The sequence below is a fragment of the Nymphaea colorata genome, chromosome 7, assembly GCF_008831285.2.
Source record: "Nymphaea colorata isolate Beijing-Zhang1983 chromosome 7, ASM883128v2, whole genome shotgun sequence".
NCBI lineage: Eukaryota > Viridiplantae > Streptophyta > Magnoliopsida > Nymphaeales > Nymphaeaceae > Nymphaea > Nymphaea colorata.
In genome coordinates, this window is record NC_045144.1 from 18693235 (window position 1) to 18716603 (window position 23369).

At 38.8% G+C, this 23369-nt stretch overlaps 2 protein-coding genes across 2 annotated transcripts; both read right to left on the reverse strand.

Annotated features, from left to right (window-relative positions):
* Positions 1-193: 193 nt before the first annotated feature.
* Positions 194-3188, reverse strand: LOC116258045 (uncharacterized). The gene is made up of 2 exons (XM_031635117.2): positions 3035-3188; positions 194-1659 (listed from the first exon to the last, which is right to left on the reverse strand). Exon 2 carries the CDS (start codon positions 1433-1435, stop codon positions 641-643), a length of 795 nt encoding a protein of 264 aa, XP_031490977.1. The 5' UTR covers positions 1436-1659; positions 3035-3188; the 3' UTR covers positions 194-640.
* Positions 3189-6018: 2830 nt separating this feature from the next.
* Positions 6019-13997, reverse strand: LOC116258044 (probable serine/threonine-protein kinase At1g54610). Its single transcript, XM_031635116.2, has 7 exons — positions 13338-13997; positions 12957-13241; positions 11614-11931; positions 8833-9060; positions 8454-8554; positions 7670-7793; positions 6019-6878 (listed from the first exon to the last, which is right to left on the reverse strand). The coding sequence occupies exons 1-7, from the start codon at positions 13683-13685 to the stop codon at positions 6519-6521; spliced, it is 1764 nt and encodes a 587-aa protein (XP_031490976.1). The 5' UTR covers positions 13686-13997; the 3' UTR covers positions 6019-6518.
* Between the last annotated feature and the right edge of the window lie 9372 nt (positions 13998-23369).

The following is a 23369-nucleotide window of genomic DNA, read 5'->3' on the forward strand; positions in this document are numbered from 1 at the left end:
GTGTTACATATTCCTTTGACAAAAGGAGGCATACTCCTCTTACCATGAAAACGACCTCCAAAACAAATTCTCACAATTTAACAGCGCATTTGTGTTCTGTAACATATAAAGCAGTAACACAAATGACATGTTCACCATTATGAATTAACCAACAACCGCGGCTCCTAAAGCATGAGAAAACGACAAGCCATAATAATCGAACAAAATGAACCATTAATAGAGTTAGTTGTTCAACTAAAAACAATAGAAAGGTCTTTAGATCTCAATCTGTGTAATGAGCTCACCGCTCCCACAAATTATGTTGAATGACCAATAAAATCATCATCATCAGTTCCATTCCTTAAATTGTGCTTCTAAATAATGGGGAAGTAAAGAAGGAGAATATGGTAAAGACAACACCTCTAAGGGCAGACATCCATAATTAGCCAAATTCACAAAACCAATCACCTCCATTTTTCCATGACACCTTAAAACCCAGAAATATAACAAAACAACATCAAAAGCTCCAAAAATGACCAAATGTAGTGTATTTCTGTGCCTAAATGCGCCGTCTACCTGTGGAGGGAGAGAGAGGGAGAGAGATCCTCTTGTCCAGTGAAGAGGTATCTAGGTTAGGAACACAGAGGAACAGCTACTAAGATCACTCCTTGCTTCCATCACTTCCACTCTCACTTTCTCCTCCTCCACCACGTCCTTCTCCATTCTTCGAGGACGAAGAATCAGCAACAGCATCAGTGACAAGAGAAATTGGACGGTGTTCAATTACCTCATCTATGAGACCAAAGTCCTTTGCCTCCTCCGGTGACATGAATAAGTCCCTATCCATGCACGTCTCAATGCGATCAATGGGCTGGTTTGTGTGCTTGGCATATATACCATTGAGCCTTTCCCTGAGTTTGAGGATCTCCTTGGCATGGATGGCAATGTCGGAGGCCTGGCCCGATGCCCCACCAGAGGGTTGGTGGATCATGACTCTGGAATTGGGAAGAGCACGGCGCTCTCCTGTGCAGCCCGCGGCTAGGAGAAGTGAGCCCATGGAAGCAGCCTGGCCGACACAGAGGGTGGAGACAGGAGAACGTATATATTGCATAGTATCGTAAATGGCAAGACCAGCTGTAACCAGACCACCTGGAGAGTTGATGTAGAGGTGAATGGGCTTTGCGGGGTTCTCGGACTCAAGGTAGAGGAGTTGAGCCACAACAAGAGAAGCAGTGTCATCAGTGATGGCACCATTTATGCAGACGATGCGCTCCTTGAGAAGGCGGGAGAAGATGTCATAGGCACGCTCACCACGAGAAGTGTGCTCGATGACCATGGGGATAAGGCCATAAGAGCGAGCCAGACTGGGGAAGGAAGGAGGTGGGACAGCCTGTAGTGGGGAGAAGGTAGAGAGACGACCAAGGGGAGAATGCGAAGTCAAGAACCTCCTTAACATGGTTGCCTAGTAAGAGAGAGAGCAGCTCACACTTTGACGCAAACCGGTAAACGATTTATTCACCTCTTCTCTAGCTCTCTATTTCTCCCTCTTCTTTCTTCCCAGCTTCTTGCTGCATAATCTAGCGCCTGTGCTGGTGAACCTGATGTGTAGATCGAAGCATCAAAAACCTGCTGATTCAACAGTGCTATCAGAACCTGCTGATTCAACAGTGCTATCAGAACCTGCGTTCAGACCATACATAAATAGTGAGTCAATTCCAGGCTGCTATTAAGCTTTCATTCTCAGTCAAAGTGCATGAAGCACTATTGCAGACTCATACTTAATTACAGACTGCTGGGCTTCGACAAAGTAAGGCCATTTAAGTTCTTGAATTAGCAGTAAAATAAATATGAATGTCAGTCTTCCAAATATACTAAGAAACATCACTAAATCTTACTAGGATAACCATTTAACCGTCACTAGGACTACTGAACATGAGTCCACGACCAAGACCCAATCAACATTGAACACCAAATTAACCATATTGCAGCAAAGTTCAACCTATGAACTTCAAAAAGAAAAAAACAAGGCAATGTTAAAAACCAATTACAAATCACTATCAATCTCACATAAAATCTGATTATGAAAAGAGCATTATATTCCTCCTAATTAGAACTCTTCATCTATCAACAGATGTTAGGATAAGCCAAAAACAAAAAGCTAAAATTACTTTGGACATTGTTGATCAATCGTTGCAACACATAAGATGGACAAACAGAGATTTCCAGGTAAACATCGTTTGAGAATAAATGCATACTTGCAAAATGCATGAATACTCTACTAACCCAGAAAAGATTGCTGATGACCACTTCTAGTTGACACAGATCATATGACCATAAATAACATGTACTACGTACTTGCATCATTTAAACAAGGCACACTCCAGAATGATTAGGGCAAAATATGCATAGAAAAATGTTCCTCTTTTCAGGGTTGCCAGAAAGGAGCCAATCTTGACTGTGGATATGATCAACAAAAATCTCATCTTTACCATCTAAAACACATGTTACGAATTTTAATATTTTATTCCCAACCTTTCCCTATTTAAGGCAGAATCCACATTTTCCAAACATCTGCACTCCAACTTCTTTGACCTGCCTCTTACTTTACAGCATGAGACACCCACTAAATCTCGCACTGCTATTCTTTTCTTCCTTCAGATCATATCCCCACCTTCTTCGTATTGTAACATTTAGTAGCAACAAACAATAAGAAAGTGAAAACCAAAACGCATCGGTTCAACCCACTTCATGTTATTGAGTGCAGGATAAGTTGTTCTCACTAAATGTTATTGAGTCGATGAACCACCAAGGAAATCAGATCAAGAAACTCCAAGGGAAACGAAAGACTAAATTACAAAGGAAAGAAAATTTTGTTCTTTTGGGAAGAAAACTTCGATCCCTCGGTTGCATACAGAGAAAGAAAGAGAGAGAGAGAGAGAGAGAGAGAGAGAGAGAGAACAAATGGAGGGGCAGTGGCGGGCTTCACCCACAGAGAGAAGAAGAGGGTCGTCGGCCCCTCCCCAAGAGGGGGGCAGAGAGAGAGAGAGAGGGGTACCTGCACAGCGCCGGCAGTGAGAATCGAGAGAGAGAGAAGGGGCGTGAGCTGGAGAGAGAGAGAGAGAGAGAGAGAGAGAGAGAGGGACGCAGGGTTCTGTCCCTCAAAGAGGGGAAGAACGTTTCTGCGATAAATGCTTTCTAACGTTTTCTTGAAGTTTATATCCCGAACCACTTAAATGTAGGAAGGACGGATCAGTTTCCTAACTTAAAACTAAGTTATCGTAAATTGGGTTATTAACTGCAAACAGGTGGTACTTGGATCTGGATCTGGATCTGGATATACTAGAATTGGACGTAAAAAATCATAACGGATGAACCTACGTGGGCCTTTGTTTGACTTATCATACAAAGAAGTCCATAATATTATAAACAACTACCTAATGCGCTTTGTTCTTGAATGATCTCTTGTCCATTTAACTGAGTTCAGTTTGTCTTTTTATCTTAGGTGCAGCTGTTAGGGGGTAGTTAATTTAACAAAGAACTAGTGATATATCAATTCTTAAGACTGGGTACAAACACGAGACGGCTGATGAAGATGAGGCTAAGTTCATAACATGGTAGCTTGTTGGACAATGACCATGTGGAAGCACTCATAAACTAAAATGTATATGTACTCAGATGGCTCTGGGTCCACTTTTCCAACGTAGGTTACATATAACGAGAAACAACCAAAAGAGAGAGAGACAGACAGAGAGAAATGAAAAAACTGTGAAAGATTCGGGTTTTATGGAACAAAACGTGACAAACTTATCGCAATTCTCCCAGTTTTTACGATCTTTTCGTTTTTCTCATTTTTAACATCAACATCATCATATATTCGAATTTAATATTATTTGTTATCATTTTTATTCTCACTAAAACATTATTTCTACTTTCTTATTAGTTTCTCATTACAGAAGTTTTCATTTTTCTTCAAATTTCCAAAATTTTGCTGCGATATTACTAGAAAACAAGTTTGCTAAAGAAATATTCAAGATAAACCTTGTCGTTAAAACCCGACAACAGTATTTACGATTATATTTTGGTATATATCCAGTTAGTCTTCCAAAAAATTGCTTCAATATTCTTTGGTGACTTGAACTTGGCTTAAACGGCAATAGAACTTTGGAGGGGGCGTGTGCGATAATAGAATTCATTCCATAATCCAGATCTCGGCAAGAAGGACTCCTAGTTGCCTTGCGTGGTGGAGGCCCCACCCTCCGCCACGCTATCACCACCCGGCTAATGGGGCCGAATTAGAATTTATAAAAAGTTTAAAAGGCAAAATTTTATTTTTCAAAAGCTTGAGGGGCCCGGCCCTTGCATAAAGAAAAAAGAAAACGGGAAAGAGATTGAAGATATAAAGTAAGAATATACATGTTGGTGAAGCATGCTACGTCATCAACACGCTGCCAACGCGAGTGTGATACCTGCATCCAATCTTTTTTTTCAATTGAGACTAAACCATGAAGGTAAAAAATGTAACTCTTAGATGCAAATATACCTCAGCACCGAGTTAAAAAAAAAAATGCAGAGACTCGAATGCAGCTCTAGCTCTAAATGCTAGAGACAAAAGAGAAAGGCAGAGGGATGCTCCTCCAGCTCGTTCGATATATACCTGGCTGATCAAGGAGATTCTTTTCCGGCATTCAAGTTCATTAAAGATAGCCACATTGAATTACCAGGCTCATTGCAAGATGGTGTCTCGATTATGCATGGGTGTCAAGTTCCAGGCCTTAAACGTCGCTAAGGAATTCAATCGTAAATGTTTTATTGTCAAAATTTCATTTGCATCTTATTTTTTTTATAAATTTGTTTTGACAAGACAATACATCGAACAACTCATAATAGTGTAAATAATTTTGTGTAGTTGCGAATTCACAAAGACCTAATTTAAGATTATATATGCACAACAATTGTGTTCTTGCTATTAGCATAAAAAGATTTATAAGTTTCAACGTTGACGGCCTGACCTTGTTTAAGGTTCAAAATGCGTATTCCACAAAAGTGATACTATATCCGCCCCTTTGTTCTGAGACACCAAAATCACATCCACGCCGTTGGTCTTAGAGAAGAAAGAAAAAGACCTAGAAATATGAGAACTGCACAGACAAGTGCAGAACGAGGGCTACGCTGTGAACCATCCAATCTATACAATCAAATGACAGTATAATTAGAAACATCAAAACGATATTTCTTCAAAAGATGAATGACAAACTAAAAGATGGACCTATAAAGCTACACTTGTAGCGATCAGATTGATCAGACAGCTCAAGGTGGTTCTTACATTTATTATCTACATGTTCTCTAATATGACAACAAAGTTCTCTAGTGTTGGAAAAGTACCCTGTACCTTGCATGTTCGTTTTTCTCATAAGAGGACCTACATAGCCCTCCTGATGGCCATTACAGGCAAAACAGTTAAAAGTTAGCACTTACCTAAAGCATTTACCAGCTCCACTTTCCTCTTTTTTCTTTGCAAGGAACCCTATGCAACAAACAGACCTATTTTCTTCATGATTTGCTATACAAAGCTCGTGCGAAAGCTCAGGTAAAAGCACTTACCAGCATGTTAGTTGTTATCCAGGACGCTTTGCCAGAGACCAGTCTTCACATATCTGAGGTATTCTCAACTACTCGTTCGCTGCTTCTCAACCTTTCACCACATCCCATCGCGTGGAACCTGTGACTTTCTTTGTGATGGACAGCATGGCCGTTGTGGTTTCAACCATGAGACCTCCCAGTTAAGTTAGCAGGACATAAACAGGACTCACACAGGTAATGCCCTTGAAATTGCAGGATTGAACCAAACCAAATATAGGTTATTCCTTTGTGGTACACATGCAGCACGCATAAGGTGATGAGGAACAGTAAACAGATTAAATGCCCAAGTGAGCAAAATTTCCGTGTGAGGAAAGTCTCCCCGTTCTTTTTTGTGTGTGTATGAGTGTGTGTGTGTGTGTGTGTGTGTGAGAGAGAGAGAGAGAGAGAGAGAGAGTTGGAGAGATGAAAGCTTATACACTTATTTGTACTCTTTCTCAAGATACTTCTTGATCCTACAACAGCAAAGAGACCAAGATTTCCCAATGTTGAGGGAACGAACCCCCAGAAAGATGATTTTCCATTCTTTTAGGCAAAGAGAAACATAAGGAACAAAATGATTGATGATCTACCTTAGCCTATGGAGCATTCCAAGGATTACAATAAAAGAAGCTGCTAATTGAGAAGAGGAAAAAAACAGCTAATTGAGAAGAGGAAAAAAACAGAAGGGAGGCAGCAAAAATAGTATTCACCTCGCCAGATGATAGCAAGTTCCTATGTAGCTGCCCTACCTGGCTTCCAATGACTGTACACATTCACAGGAGAGAAGATCATGGCAGGTTTCGCCATGACTGGCACCACCTACTGCCGGCAATGGCCTCACGAGTGCAAAAATAATGGTAGGAGGGGAAAACCAATACGAGTTGTAACTCCAGGAAATGATACCTCTATTGCAGATTTTTCTACACGTTACCACCACCACCAAAAACTTCTGAGACTCTCTCTTTACCTTTTGTCCTTGCCCCATCAACTTTGTCTTTCCTGAGGCTCATAGGAAACCCAGCTGAGGTGAGCTTCGAAATAAATGCTGATGAGCGGTGAGCAGGCCCCGTAGTCACAGGGTTAGCTATTGGACCAGACCATGACACTGCTGGTGCTTTGGCAAAAGAGAAAGTCGTTGAAGTGAATGATGCATCCGATGCTTCAAAGGACTGCTCCTGATTCAATGGATCCATGGGGAAGCCAAGAGATCCATCCTGATGAGGAGGTGGGAACTTTTCGCTCTTGCTCTTAGCATTTGCTTGGTTTATTAAACGCCTCCGCTGGAAGGAAGTGAGATAATGATCAGAAACCTTAATTGGCAAAAGACATGAAGACAAACAAACATCATATGTTCAGTTGAATCCTTGTCTAGCATTCTGAACTTCCTTTTCACAAACCAAGTATGACACAGTATGTGCAAAGTAGACAACTTAAGAGTTTGGTTTGGCAGAGCTTGTTTCGATCAAATATTTTCAAACACCATGACCAATGGGCCCGACCTGTATGAAGCTTCTCAAAAAGGAACCATTCGACAGATGCAAACATGTAATTGTTGGTTTCAACTTTCAACACAATAAACTCACACACATTCAAGTTCTATGCAAGTCCATGCAGAAGAACCATCCAATCAAAGTGGTCAAAAGTGTGGGGCAGTAAAAATTTCTCATTCTTAACTATCTAATTATATCAAATAATAACATAAATCACCTAGTAAAACCAAGATTACAAAAGAACACTTGAAAAGTAATCATTGTACATGATGAACATAGCCATTGGTCTTCCATGGCACTGATGGGTTCTATGGAGCGAGAGAGAGATAGAGACAGCAGTAAATGAGGCACGTTGTAGCTGTTGTCAGCAATTGCCCACACCAGGCTACAAAATTTGCTTTATTTACACATTGGTAATTCACTATTTTTTACCTTTTTTATACATGAATACCCCTAAATTTGAAATTTACAATAATAGTGCCCCTAAGCCAGAAATTTCTGGCACCACACTGAGAGAAAGAGAAAGAGAAAGAGATAGAGAGAGCAATCATCAAAAAGAATGGAAATGACAAAAGGCTTACATCTAAGTTTGCTTGCAACTCAGCGTTTGCTTCAGGTGCTGGCACAGCCCTGCTACTTCTTTCACGAGGCCGGGCCTTCTTTACAGCATCACCACCATTACCTCTTCCACTAAGACCTCTTTGCCTAATAAAGCCACATCCATATACAGTCAGACTAGCCAAGTTTCATATTCAGTACTTTCCCAAACAAATATTGTTCCTTACTATTCATTATGAGCAAGTTAGTTGAGTCATTCAAACGAACAAACTGCTCTCAGCCAAAAAAAAACAAAAGAGTTGGTTAAATCCTAATGGAAATTTGTAAAGACTAACTCCTTTGAAAATTGGCAATAACCAATTAATATTCTTGATAACATTTTCCACAACACTGAAAGGCCGTTTTTTATGAATTTATTGAGGGCACCAAGCCTTACGGGCACAACACCATGGGAAAGCTCAAGCAACACAATGTGAAGTTTGGAACTTGACAACCTTCACATTCCCTTCTTACCACCAGCTCATGACTTGTGCTTAAAATCATGAAGGCAAAGAACGGAACAAAATACTTCCCAGCAGAAATGCCTCATTTCCTTCAAAGTACAAACCTTGTACCAAAGATAGTATTACAATAAAGAGATTCGCACTGGCTGCCTTAACGGTGAACACCAATGTCTCTTCAAACAAATGTTATATGGCATAAAGCGATTTTTGTACTTTATAGACGAAATACAGAGAAACTGCTACTACACAAAATTTCATAAATATCAGCAAAAACGCTTGAAATATAACAGGAAAAAGGAGCAACCTTCTAGCGGCTTCATCCCTTAATTTAGCATCCATCTCCTTGCTTGGAGGATATTTAGGCAAACTGGATGGTTCACAAGCATATGGCTTTGTAGTGAAGAACTGCACTCACAAAGAAACAGCAAAAGGAAATGAGTCGACAAAATCAATTTTTAGTGGCAATCGAAATACAGAAAACTCATATGCAAGTGAATTATCATTCAGTAAATAAAAAAGTAAGGAAAATTGGATTTCCAATAGGTTTCTCAAAAGTGTCAGACGAATAAAAACCGAACAATTAAAATTAGTTAAAATTGCATGTAACACAAGATATTGTTAAAAAAATTATCATAAAGGCATCTGCAGAAGTCTTTAGATCAAAACATTGTTGGGGAACTAACTTCACTCTTCAACGCAGCACTTGCAGTGCCTCGTTCATTGGGGTCGATTGCAAGAAGGGTTTCAACAAGAGGAAGTGAAGATGGAGGAAAAGATTTAAATGTCTCTGAGATACAGCGTTTATAAGGTTGCTGTGGTTTAAAAATTGTTGCATGTGGTAGCTTTGATTTCTTCCAATACTCCTCTGATGGTGAGCCACATAATTTAAAGATCTTGTGCAGCTGCTCCACCTGCATGGATTTGAAGAAACAGCAAAAGTAAGTGAATGAAGATAGCAACCAAGAAAATCATATTTGAAATTTTGAAGATATTGGAAAGACTGTGACTCAACCATCAGCCACAACTGCATGGTCCATAAACAGAATTACAGACAATGCAACACCAAGTCAACCAACTTTAATTATGATCCAGTTCATGAAGTGCATGTTGGAAAGACTGTGACTCAACCATCAGCCACAAGTGCATGGTCCATAAACAGAATTATAGACAATTCAACACCAAGTCATCCAGCCTTAATTATGATCCAGTCCATGTGAAAATTTGATCATTACTTTATGTTAATAGCACACCACTACCAATATCATAAAACCTCCATTAGCGATTTATTCTGTACAATGACATAAGTTACAGATAAGCAATAAAAGACTGCAGACAACATCGTGCTCACGTGATAGTAGCTTCTAAGATATACAAAAATTCAAGCATCACGTGAATAAGTTGATTTTTGGTGGAAGAAGACACCTCAATGCTGGTGTAACTGCAACAAGGTTCAAAGAGCTGCTAAGCATGGTATTCTTCATCTGAGTGGCTAGAGCTAGGAGCCAAACCCATGAAATTTAAATAATCATCTGGAGTAACTTTTGTGGGTTACAAACTGATTCTCTTTCTTTTGTCAGATCCACGGTGAAGAAGGTCTCGTGAAGATTCCATATCATCTCCATTCACTCTACGCATATTGAGCTTATTTTTAAATGCAAAAGAAACTACATTCTTTTATAGCATATCCATGTAAAGAATGATATTTTATCTGCTGCATATCAGAGAGCAACTAAGGTAAATGTAACTTTAAAGTTTAAAGTCATACTTTCATTAATTCTCAAATTGACAAGTTGTATTTTTTAATACCAGTATGTCAAACTTGAGTACATTATTATTTGCATTTTGCAGGAAAATGTAAAAGGAATCAAGGGGACATCACAGGAAATCTCTGACCTAATTTGGATTGACCGTACCATATTCAAATAAACATGTGCAAGACGGCTATTTAATGAATAAACCGCAAGAAGAGTCCTGAAAGATGACTGGTATCTATGGAGGATTGTTCAAACTGGCAGCGGACACACCTGATTTGATGATTTCCTAGTCGATCAAATAGGTTGTTTATTAGGTCAAGGTCAGTTGCTTGAGCCAATCATAGATATTTACTGCCATTTTTTTCAGATATTTAGCATTAATTCCTCAACATCCTGTTACAAATGACCTATGATGATTAAAGTGGATTTCCATCTTTTCAGTAAGATAGAACACAGACAGCAGAAGTCCTCTGGATTGCCATCTATTTTTGGATATTTTGTACCACATTGACAATTTTGCTTACTTGATCAATATCATGATCCATTCTCATGTAGGCTTACATTAGGCTATAGCAACCCTGCTACTTTAATTATTAGTACTTATCATCTTACACTTTTATATAGTTTTTATAGTTAAAATCTTGGTTACTCAATCAATTTTGCATGTCACAAAAAAATTTTCCTCTACAGTTAATTGTTGAATTGGTTGTTCTGCTTGGTCTCTAATTCTGTGACTTAATTGATAAATTTGCCCCTTATAATCCTCCTTTATCTTACTATATGTTAGATTGCCAAAACCTAATTTTGTGACCCGCAAACACATGTTTGCATATAACCAAAATGTATCATGTCTATATATTATGCATGTAAATACATACATATTTGAATGTTCAAGATACTTCCTCATAGGATAATTATTTCATTATCCTAGTTTTATTTATATAATTTTAAAATATATAGCAAATTGATCAAAGGCTGAACTGTCTGCATCCAAGAAGTTGCTGACTTTCCAACTCTAGTAAAAGCTGATTAGCATGCTAAGCTTGAAGAAGAAGGAAACATGCAGGGTCTCCTCCAGAAGATGACAAGGGCAGAAATAAGTCAACCTAAAATTTGTAAATTTACTACCACTTTTTACATAGATTGGGGTTGGATTTAATTAGGCATTTGATGTTCTTTTTCCTTTTACTTGTCTGATGGATCATGGAATCATTTGGTTTTGTTTTCAAAGTACATGAGTTCTCTTCTAGATAGAGGCTACACATTAAATGAAGATTTGCTTGACGAAATTTATATGCACAACAATGTCGTGACTCTACCGTCACAATTATTTCAACAAGTTCTATAAGATTGAAGCAAGTACTTTATGCATTACATCACAATTCTAATATCTATGTTCGCAAGTACATCCTATCTAGACCCTGTGGTTATACAATTTTTTTTAGGAGAAATACTTGGCAACTGAAGTCATCTGTGTGGGTCCAAGTTTGCCATGGATTTATGGAAGTAAATCCTGGTAGTTGACAGATAAGAAAATTATTTTATTGAGAATAGCATATCTTAGCAAACCAACTCAAAACATCTTACATATCTATAAGGACAAGAAATGCACATAGATCTATAATAGGTGGAATATACATGTGCTGATCACGACTAGAATAGAAAGTAAAGGATGACACAAAGGAAATTCAGACAGTCAATCATCCTTACCTCTGTCCGTCCAGGCATTATCGGCTTCCCAGCCAGCAATTCTGCTAAAATGCAGCCTGCACTCCAAAGGTCGACACCTACACTATAATAGGTCGCCCCAAGTAAAAGCTCCGGAGGCCGATACCAAAGAGTTACAACCCGACTGGTCATGGGCTGCAAATGATCAGGATTATAGAAACAAGCTAATCCAAAATCAGCAATTTTCAGAACTCCTCCATTGTCAAGAAGTAGATTTGAGCCCTTGATGTCACGATGCAAGACACCTCGGTTATGACAATGCTCAAGGCCAGAGAGTAACTGGTGTACATAGCATTTAACCTACAATAAAATCAACAGATCTGCATGAAAGCTAACTAGGAGGAAGCATTTAGCTTGCCCGTTAGATGTTTAGCATCAAAACAAACCCATTTTTCTGCAGAGAGCAATGGATAAAAACCATTACCTCAATCAGTGCTTTAAAAGGAAAAATGAAGTATCTGATCTTAATACATACTTATCAGAAACAAGTGATTACCAGGATGATGACTAATATAACTATCACAACTAACACATGAAAAGCAATATAGCAAAAATAAGAGTTGTGCAATCTGGCCACATACTAGCCATAAAACATGACGAACGATTATTGATAAAAATAGTTTTACAATCACATTCTCAGCAGCTAGGATTCCTGGCTTTGTAACAGTGCCAATAACAGGAGAGATTTGGAAGTTTGAAGGCCTAGGCAAAACGAGCAAAACATGACCAGTCACCAGTGTGTACTTCCTTGTGGCGGGTTCCACCAACCAAAGAAAATGAAATACAGTAGCACGACATCCTTTGCCAACTGCTACCGTGATGTGAAGGCTGTGACAGGAACTACAATGGCACTAACTACTTTCCTATAATATCAAAGGATCCACCTAATTTGAGAACATATAAGTCAACGCACTCATCACACAAATAGCATGGTGCATGACAAACGTACCCAGAAACTTCATGAACAACTTTAAAACGAAAGCAAGACCAAGTCGGCAAGAAAATCTAAAACATCGACCAACTTAAAACCTCATAAATAGTAATTAACGCGTAATAGCATATGTTCTCCTAAATCAAAGATAACTAAGAAAGGGGAAAATTTGCTAAAAATAAATGAAGGAATAAACAAAGCATTCATTAAATAAAAGTATTCACAACAATCGTCAATCAGAAACCTACCAAGAAATAGAAAATCTATACTTCAACAAGATTCAGCGTGTAGCATTAACAAGTGTGCGAACCAAAACCAAGACCAAGCAGCAAAAAACAAGTGATAACGCAAAGAGAGCGAACTCTGAACGAGAAAGCCAAGAGGAAAAGCGAACCTGAGGCTCCGTGAATTCGATGCCGGGGCAAGCGGCGAGCCCAGCAAGATCGTGCTCCATATACTGGAACACAAGATACAAACTGCAAGACATTCTAGATGTCACCAACCCCTCCAGTTTAACCACATTTGGATGATCCAACCTCCTGAGAACAAGGATCTCTCTTGCCATGAACCTCACGCTCTCTGGCTCCAGATTATCGAACCTCACCTTCTTCAACGCCACGATCTCTCCGGTGACGAGATCCTTCGCTTTGTAAACGTTGCTGTACGTCCCTTGACCTATCTGAGACAATCCGGAGAAAAAAGTTAGAGAGAGAACAAAAATGAAAAGAGAAACAAGAGAATCGATCGTAAGAAAGAGAAAATGGAAGCGTGGAACCTTATCCAGCTTCTGAAACGAATCGGCACGCCGTGGAACCCACCCGTTGATCGCCTCTCCAGCGACCTGCGATAGCCATGCCGGCCAGCCGGCGGCCACCTGCTCGCCATGGAGGTGTCCCGGCGGGTTGCTCAGCCGCGGATTCGACTTCACCCTCCGCCGCTCCCGCCGCTCCGCCGGTGCTACTGCAGCCTCCCGCCCCTTCTCTCCGACACCTTTCGCTCTCTCAGCCTCCGAAGCATCCTCGAGCTTCAGCGACTCTGTCTTCCGTCCTGAGAACACTGCCGATCTCTCCGGCTTCAACCCGTCGGCCCCGTCCGCCGCCGGCCTCCCTAACGCGCATCCCATGCCCGCACAACCGCAGGAGAGCTACGTGTCGCGATCCAGGCGTCCAAGAGACGGAGCTCGGCAGTGGGAGAAGAAAGAAGACGGAGCGGGTTCCCGTTCTCTTCCGCGGAGATATCCCACCAAAAAACCACAGTTCTTACCAAGAATCTGGTTCCCTTCCGCCGATCATCTACAGCTCGCTAACTTGATGACCGGAAATTCGGAACGGAAAACCGCTCTCCGGCCGTCGAAACCCTAACGGATCAGCAGAAGCTCAGTCCTCACTCTCAGAGAGAGAGAGAGGGAGAGGGAAACAGAGAGAGAGGGGTTCGTTTTTCCCCTGAAGTAAAATAACAATATCATTTTCAGGTAACCTCAATGTCTCTTATTAATCAATCTGCCACATGAACTTTGCTCTTTTTCAGAAAAGCCTCCTCAATAAAAATCTCAAGCCTTAATCATCACCAAGAATTCAAGATTCCCTAATGTGGGTTCAAAATATCTTCAGTGTGGCATTTATGCATCTTTAAATCGAAGGAAAGGGAGAGGGCTTGGTTTAAAATAATGAACTTGTAACTTAGGGATGATATCACTTTTGTTCAAAATGAAATTTGACAAAGGACATAAACCATGTAATGAGAATAATAATTCCTAAAGAACTCATAAATCACAAGTAGAGTACAAGCTAAACACTCTTTATTATACTAAACATTTTTCATTAAAAAGTAACTAAATTTCAATGCAGGATAACTTATTGAACTTGGAGCAACCAAGTTTACAAATTGTCCATCTAATATTTCACCTACTTCAACTCTTACTTCCAATCTTTAGATCGTAGTTTCCAAACTTCTCTTTTGCAACAACTTGAGCAACAAAGGAAAAGGTGTGGGAGATGGAGGTACTCTGCTCAAAAGGGACAAAAGTTTTTGGGGCTTTTTCGTAAATACTGAAAATAACAGAGTATAATGAATTAACATCTGGAGTTTGGCTGGTGTTGGAAATTAAAAGAGCGAGAGTGGCGAAGAAGGGTCAGAATCCGACTTGTGTGAGGACATTACGGTCATTCAACAAAATAGTTGGTAATTCGGTCCGAAATAGAGGGTAGTTATGTCATTTATTCTCTCCTCTCATTAATGGCTTTCTGGCGCGAAGCCCTCTTTGGGGGGGGAGGTTTAGCGGTTTACCTTCATATACCCTCGAGAGTTCAGAAAATGACGACTGTGCCCTCGTAGCCCCGCCGGGAAAAGAGTAACTTTTGCGTGAGCGACTCCCTCATGTGCGTTGGCTGCGTTTGGATCGAAGGGCTCCCGAATGGACCCAAAGACAAAAACGGGATCCGGGTACAGATCCATTTACTATCAGATTTCCGGTAAACGGGTCGGTTCCTTTTCCATTGAGACCCACTAATGTACCCAGTTGTGGAACCGGGTCCTTCCCCTCATATGCTGCCATGCACCTTAAAGAAAACGGATCTTGGCACTGCTGACAACTGGACCCGGTTCAATTTGCTGTTTATCAAGTCCAAAGGTAAGCCTGTCCAATTACAATGTCCTAAACTCGAACCCAAACTCACATTTTGTCTGGTCCGTAACTGTCATTTATCCAAATGAAAAATTTTGGATTCTTTTGTTATTTTCAAATAGACATTGCTAGGGATGTTCAACAAGTTGAGTCAATTCGAGTTGGACTCTAATTCACTTGGTTAAATTCAGACTCGTTCAATAATCGAGTTGAGTTGAAGTTCAAAAATACACTTGCTTAACTAAATGAGCTGAGCTCGGATTAGGTTGGCTTGACTTGTTTATACTCTATGAAACTCGCAAGAAACAACATACATCCAATAACATCACAAAAAAATAAATCATCATCAATTGACTTCCTTATAGCCACCATGTACAAGGTCGCGAATTTCTAAGCATTTGCATTTTGTTAAAAAAACAAATTTTCTAATGAGAGCTTGGCTCAAGTCAGGCCAAATTTGGGCTCTAGCTTAATCAAGCTGAGTTAAGACCAAGCTAGGTAACTCAAGCTCGAGCCAAGCTCAAGTATAGCACTTTGGCACTTGAGGGGAGTTCAAGCTGATCAGCTCCCAGCTCAAACTTGGCTCATTAACATCCATACTCTAAATGAATACACTATTATATATATATATATATATAACAACTAAAAAAGTATGCAACATCAAACTTAAGATGTCAAGTTTTACATTATTGAAAAAGCTGTAAGTACGACAGGACATAGCATAGCTAATTGGATTAAAGATACCTATAAATATAGGTTTCTAGTTATATTTTCATGGGGATAATATCTGTGTGTTTTAAGGTAATAGGGCGCGAACATCCAAGTTGAATGGTGCACTGTTGCTATTGCTGACACCGACGCACTTCAGAATCCCAAAGACAAGGAAAATGAGAGGAGCCTTCGAGCGGTAGGATGAACCTCTCGCTCACCCGTAAGTAGGACAAGCTAAACCGGCACAGCCAAGTCTCTTGCAGTTTTAGGCTCCTAAAAGACAAAATGTGCAGCTCAAACAAACCATATACATGAGGGCCTTCTACATAATGTCAAAACCCAATTTGGCCTCCCTTGTATAATAAGGAACTCAAAAGTTTGAAGGATGGTCCACAACGTCATTTTCACTAATCCAAAGATACAAAAAGTTTGACCATTAGGACTTTCGTTTCCCCAACGGGACGACTTCAACGGAGCTTTCCAACTAAGTACGAGTATTTAGTCTTATTTAATATAACCACTCAACGTTCTCCCTACTCTCACTGTGAACTTTCTCCCAACTAAAGATAAAAGCACTAAACCAGGTTGAGCAGATAAAATGAATAATTAATGCCTGGTGGGGCATGGGGCACTTTTGTTGGATGAGAGACTGGCAAGCAGCAAGGCTGGGCCCTATAAAAAGTTTGGGTCAAGTTAGTCTATAAAAAGTTTGGCTCAAGGTAGTCTATAATGACGGCAGAAACTGCACTCAATCTGGCCTGATTAAAATAAAAAATAAAATTTTAATATAATTTAATATGTTAATATAATTAATTATAACAAAATGATATAATATAAATATATAATAAATTATAAGAAGGACTTGATGCCCCTACACCTAATTTTAGGATATGGGCCTGAGCGGAGTTGAATCAAATACCTGGCCCAATGCCTAATCTTAATAAAGAACTAGAACATGTCCCTAGTTTAGTTTGCTTTGTGCCTTAGACCATGGGCGCAAGAACATGTCCTTATAGTTTCACATCTCGAATGTCAATGAAGTCTCTCTACCTATGATGGTTTATATCCAGCACAATTTAAAAATATATATATATTTATTCTTAAATGTTTATTACTCATAATGAGAATAAAAAAGAACTTGTGGGCGAAGGAAGCCTTCACTTTTTTGAATAATCTATAACAACATTGGTTTTGAATAATCTTTAACAACATAGGAGCCATCTACAAGCTAAAAATGTGGGGAGGTTGGTTTCTAAATTTTCAAATAATTTTTGTGTCAAAAGCGAAATTCAGAAGAAACAATAGTTGGCTGATTTTTTAGCTTAAAAAGCGCGTGTGCATTTACTCCACCACATAAGGACATAATGGGAATGGAAAAATATCCGAGCTGAGCCGGTAGAGAAGCCGAATGTGTCGAGCTCGAGGCTGCAAAGCTGAGCCGGATCGAATTCGAGTCCGGATCTGAATCCGAACTTGAATATTAATTCGACTGGATTACTTGAAATTAAATTTATTCGACTTGATTATACTGGCTCAAAAGTAATAAACAACTCAACATCGGATAAGATCCAATATTGGTCGAATTCGACTAATAGGATTTTATAGGTAATTAGATTCAAATTTGATAGTATTTGGCTGGAAAATGGATTATGATATGCTAACGGTCTTCAGTTAGATTTACCACAAATTGGTAACATTGGCAGTCATTTTATTGTAACGTCTCAAAAGTTTAGTCTTATAAACAAAGTTATTAAATGATTGGTTGTCAAAGTTCCTGATCATTATTCAAGACTCAAACTTAGGTTCCCTCACATATGAACGTGTATGTCTTAAGGGGAGTAGACTGTAACTCTCAAAAGTCGAGTCTTGTATTTAACATTGTGAATAATTCTGAAGAATTCATAGTGGAGATTGTTAAGTGATTGATTGTTATAGTTTAAATTTTTTTTATGATTGAAACAATCAAGTTGAGGTTCTTTAAAATGAAACGTAACAGTTAATAGAGTTTTCAGCAAGCTGAAGAGCCGAAGTAGGGCCCGCATAGGCCTTGGCCCCACTTTATTTTTTTTAATTTACATGTAATAAAAAAAAATACTTGTTTTATATAAAAATTTTGAAAAATGATATTTCAGCCCTAGTCAAAATTTAAAAAGTTTAATTTGATCTGCGTCACGACGGAGTGTTTGATGGGCAGGAAAATGTTGGACAGCTTTTCCAGGTTTGTTCATTTCTATTTAAATTTATACAGGGTCATCTGCGAAATGTTTTTATTCTAAGGCCATGGGGCAGTAAATTTTCCAAGGCATCAATCACACCTAAAATGCAATGGGTCCGACATTAGAAATTCTCTTTAAGTGGATGCTCACATAGTGGTGCTGGTCTCGTTAATATGTTTGTATGAGGAATTTATTATTTGGGCCAACTTATATACTTTTGTTCAATGCAAAAAGGAGAACTGGAAAAAAAGGGAAATTTCTTGGAATGCCACTTTTCCGGAAATTTAAGTCTTACATGATCATATATGATCATATTCATTTTCCATGAGAAGACGTTTTCGTATGTTTGTCTTCCAATCAAAATGTAGAGGAAACTTTTCTCCACACCACAGACTTATCTTTTTCCCTGAGGTGACAAAAGCAGTGGAAAGTACTGAGATTTTTCCCATACTTGGTGAAGCAAACACCAAGGAGATAATGCAATTATGTGAAGAGCTGGCCCTAGCTTTTCCAGTCACTCGTCCTTTTTCCATGCCACTTTTCAGTGACTCGTCCCAATTTTCAGATGGAAAACTTTCCCACCATTCATTCACGCCATTGTGGGACGCAGGGACATGAATGACTGCTTTGCCCACCCAATCCCGTGTTTGGTAGCCCGAAAGAAAGGAAGAAGAGCTTCTCACTGCTTGTTTGCTTGCAACCGGTTAAATAGTTTAAAGTGAAGAAATGAAACCGTACAGTATGCTATGTCAGCCTGGTTGGGCTCGATAAGGAGCCGGGCTCAGGCGGGTAACCCGACCATTTAAATGCCGGCCGGCCCGAGCCCGGTCCGATTAAATTAAAAAATATATATTTTAATATAAAATAATATATAAATATAATTAACCATAATTAGAATTTATCCATTCACCCCCCCCCAATGAGTAGGTCCATTACATAGTTGCAGGTTAAATAGAAGTGAGGCCTATGTTAATAAATCAATAAACGCAAGGTCCCTTTAGAAATTAAGATAAAATAGTGAGCCCTAAGATGCAAACTTTTAGAGAGAGAGATGGAAACCTCAAATGTGAAAGAATAAACCCCTTTACCGGAGGTCATGGGATACTCTGACAAAGAAGAAAGGAGTAAAAGTAGTAGGGATAAGAACCCAAACCTTTTGCCCTAGATTTTGGGACGCTTGCAGATATCTTTTCCCTAAAAGGTGGAACTTTAAGTGTCCTTCTTAAATCTCTCTCTCTCTCTCTCTCTCTCTCTCTCTCTCTATATATATATATATATATATATATATATATATATATATATAATTTCAAGACTGGATCAGAAAAAGTATGTATTGTATACTTTGCTTGTCAAATATTGTATTTCTTGAGGTGCAGAGTAGTTATGAATTGGGTGAAAATTTTTAACCTTTGGGGATATTGGTGTCCTGTCAATTGATTTGCGATATGAATGCTTGAAAGTCGAAAGCAACCCATCCTTGGGATGCCAGTGTCGCAAGGACTCATCGTTACTAGATCCAAATCTTAACCCGAACTAGAGGGAAGGATCGTTAGTCCGGGTCCACATCGTATCAAATCTCTTAAGAGTTGGACCCGTATCCACTAATCGAAACGAAAAAAAGGGAAATAAAAGAAAAATGAAAATGGTAGCAAGGGCGAGTTTTGAATAATAAATGTTTTTTTTTTTTAAAAATCCGAGGTTGGTACTTTCCTTTAGGTTGCATTTCATTTCTCATAGATCTCAGATTTAAGAGAATCTCAAATCCATGATAACTGAAATCTACAGTTATATTGAACTGTGGATTTGGGCATCTACCCGAACATGTATTTCATCTGAGATCTGCGGCAATCAAACGCAACCTTAAGATCCAGATCCAAAAGCAAGATGTCGGATCTGACTCGGATCTCCAACCATCTCTACTCCATTTTGAGTTTTCTGCTTCGTGTAAAAGTGGAAAACTTTCTGATCCATTTTCATGGTGAGATCTGAATTTCCACCCACCATTTCAGCCGCTATTTAAGCCCATAAAAGCTGGTTATCATGGGGTCCATGGACATTAAAGATCTGGACCATAAGATAATCATGGAATCCATACCTTCAAGCCATAATTGCTTTGCTCTTTATGGGAGCTATCATGGACCCACTTTGCCCGGCCGACCCGCCCAGATCATGTGCGCGGAAAAGCAAATGCTTCCTAGAAAATATGGATCTGGATCTGATCCAGGGAGAATTTTATGGATCTGGATCTGGTGGCATAAGTAAGGGTTGTTATTGAGACCCGTGGATCCAGATTTGCTATTGGTGTCGTTCCGATGATCACTTTGCTACTTTCTCAACTCCTTTCTTCGTTATATAAACAAAGCATAAGATCACTAATTAAAACTTTTAAGGGGCATCAATATGTAAAAGAGACCTACATAAGGAGTTCAAGACCTAAAAGTATGACAGTTCTTGAATTAGTCTTTCTTTTATATATATATATATATATATATATATATATATATATATATATATATATATAGAGAGAGAGAGAGAGAGAGAGAGGTTTGACTACCAATATTAACAATCTTAATTAGATCTCTCGTTTCCTTTCAAGTCATATCCCCATTCATAGGTTCGGGATCCACATCTATGAACCGCAAGGTCTGGGTTGACCATATTGCTAGTAATATGTATAGGTCATGACTGTTGGGAGAATTGAAATCAGTTGGCTGCTAGATGTCGATGAATCGCTAAAGATAAAATTTTTAGCCATCAGACAACATCTGACTAGACTAGCAAGTAGCTGTTTTCAACAATTTAGTATCATTATATGTATTCAAGGGGCATTGGATATTGGAATTTTCGCACAAGTTATTACCAATCTAATTAACATATGACTCTCTACACACCCATTGAACTTCCAAGACATTTCCTTGCATATTCTTCACAATTCTCATGCATGAGAGAGAGAGAGAGAGAGAGAGAGAGAGAATGGGGTCAATCAAGGGTGGGCATGGGGCCGGGCCAGCCCGTGCCCGGCCCGATAGCCCGGGTCTCGGACTGGGCCCAGCCCGTTTAAAAATAAAAAATATTTTTTAATCATAAAATAATATTTTTAAATATAAAATATATTTATTGATAATAAACATTTATTATTAAAACCAAAAAAATTATAAAATATATATATTTTATACTTAAACGGGCCGACTCGGGCCGGGCCGGCCCGGCGGCGGCTCGGCCCGACGCCCACCCTTAATCAAAGGTGCTTCAATTTTATTGCTAGTTTTAAGAGAGAGCATGAATTTTTTCAATAGAAATAAGAATGATGCTACAACATGTTGTGGTAAAACCACAAAAGTCTACGATAACACCCATGAGGTAAAATAGCTTTAAGCTCTAAAGAGAAAAAATAAAATTTTATACTAATGTGGTAGAAAAAAGTATGCAACTAAAATCAAATCAAGTAAAAGCCACAAAAGCATGCAGTAGTGTGGTCCACTGCCCATTTGTTTGTACAGTAAGTACTAATGGCATACAATTGTAATTAGTCTTCATCTTTTTGTTTTTGGTATAGTGAGTCGCTATATCCGATTTGAATCGGATATCCGACCGATTCGATCCGAAAAAAACGGATATGGATAAAAATTTAATATTCGATTAAGAAATTGGATCGGATTCGGATTTAATAAATGACATCCGATCGGATTCGGATATACATGAATATCGGATCGGATACGGATTTGGATCGGATTCAGTTTTAGACAAATATCCTCTATCTAATACTTGAAAAATGGCAAAATTAGGTTCAAAATTCGGATTCGGATATAAATATAAAAATCGGATTCGGATCGGATTCGGATTGTAAAATCGGATTTCGGATTCGGATTCGGATATGATTTTGCTTTGTCCGAATCCGAATATATGAATATCTGAAAAAACGGATATGGTTGAAGATGTATCCGATCCGAATTCGATCCGTTGACATCCCTAGTCGCCAGTCCCTAAAATCTTGCATTGTGATTAAGTTGGACCTAGGTTCAGATAGGTCCAGCCGCATGTAGTGCCCACGCCAGGCATGTCACTTCTATGTGCGCATTTTTATGATCGACTTTTCTTGTTTATAAATGAATCCAGCTAAGTCGATTAACCCAGGTGAGTTCGAGTCGAGCCTGAATTTGCTCGACTCACTGAACATCTTTTATGTCTTGAACAGGGCATATGTCATAGATCAACTCGATGCACCTTCGAGCATTGACCATTAATATCGATGTCACATGACAAAATATGTTGTGGTCACATAATATTTTTCGTTCGGCTAACCTTTCAGCAGGAGGCTCTGCTCATATACTCTTCAGAGTGAACAATAGGACAATATCAAAGGAAAAATGAAGGCATATGATGCATAACACTGGCTTCATGGAAAACTGAAAGTCGCTTACTCAAATTGAAAGTTACATAATGTCATGCATCCAAGACCATATTAATTGCAGGCTCCTTACAATTATATATATATATATATATATATATATATATATATATATATATATATATATATATATATATATATATATATATATATATATATATATATGTATATTGGTAAAACTTAGAACATTCACAGAAAGATGAGAAGTTACTGGGAGCGTAGAGAATGGCTCTATATACTAACTGATTAATATATGGTATATCTAATATATTAATGCAGCATTTGAGAATAGAAAAAAGAAAAATGTAAAAACAAGAACAGAAAGAAGGCTTCAGCTGAGGAATCTATGTTGCATTTGGTTGATCAAAGCAGAGTACCTTCCAAGTTCCAATTCGAAAATGAAAGAGCAGCACCCAGAAACCTATGAAGGGACAATGATTTATATGGGTTAAGATGAAGGAGGAGCACAATATTATGATTGAAAAATACCCAAAACATATTGAATCTTGATCAGAAGTCCAAAGGAGATCGAAGTGTTTTCCTGTCTCCAAAGCATACATAACTGTTGTCACATATTTATCTGTTTTCTACTTTTATCCACATAGATTTGTCTAACATCAAGATATCAACTTTCCAATTTTTGTCAATAGGAATGACTAAGTTATCTCCTGTTTTAATCAACCATGTACCACACTGAAATGATATTTTACACCAACCACCAATAATCACAACCTGGTAGCCTTTGACCTTAACATGTTTCATCGAGCTGCATCAATTAACATAAGAACCACAGCAATTGTCATCAGCAACAGCAGAACTATATTATTGAACCAAAACCAACATGTTTGA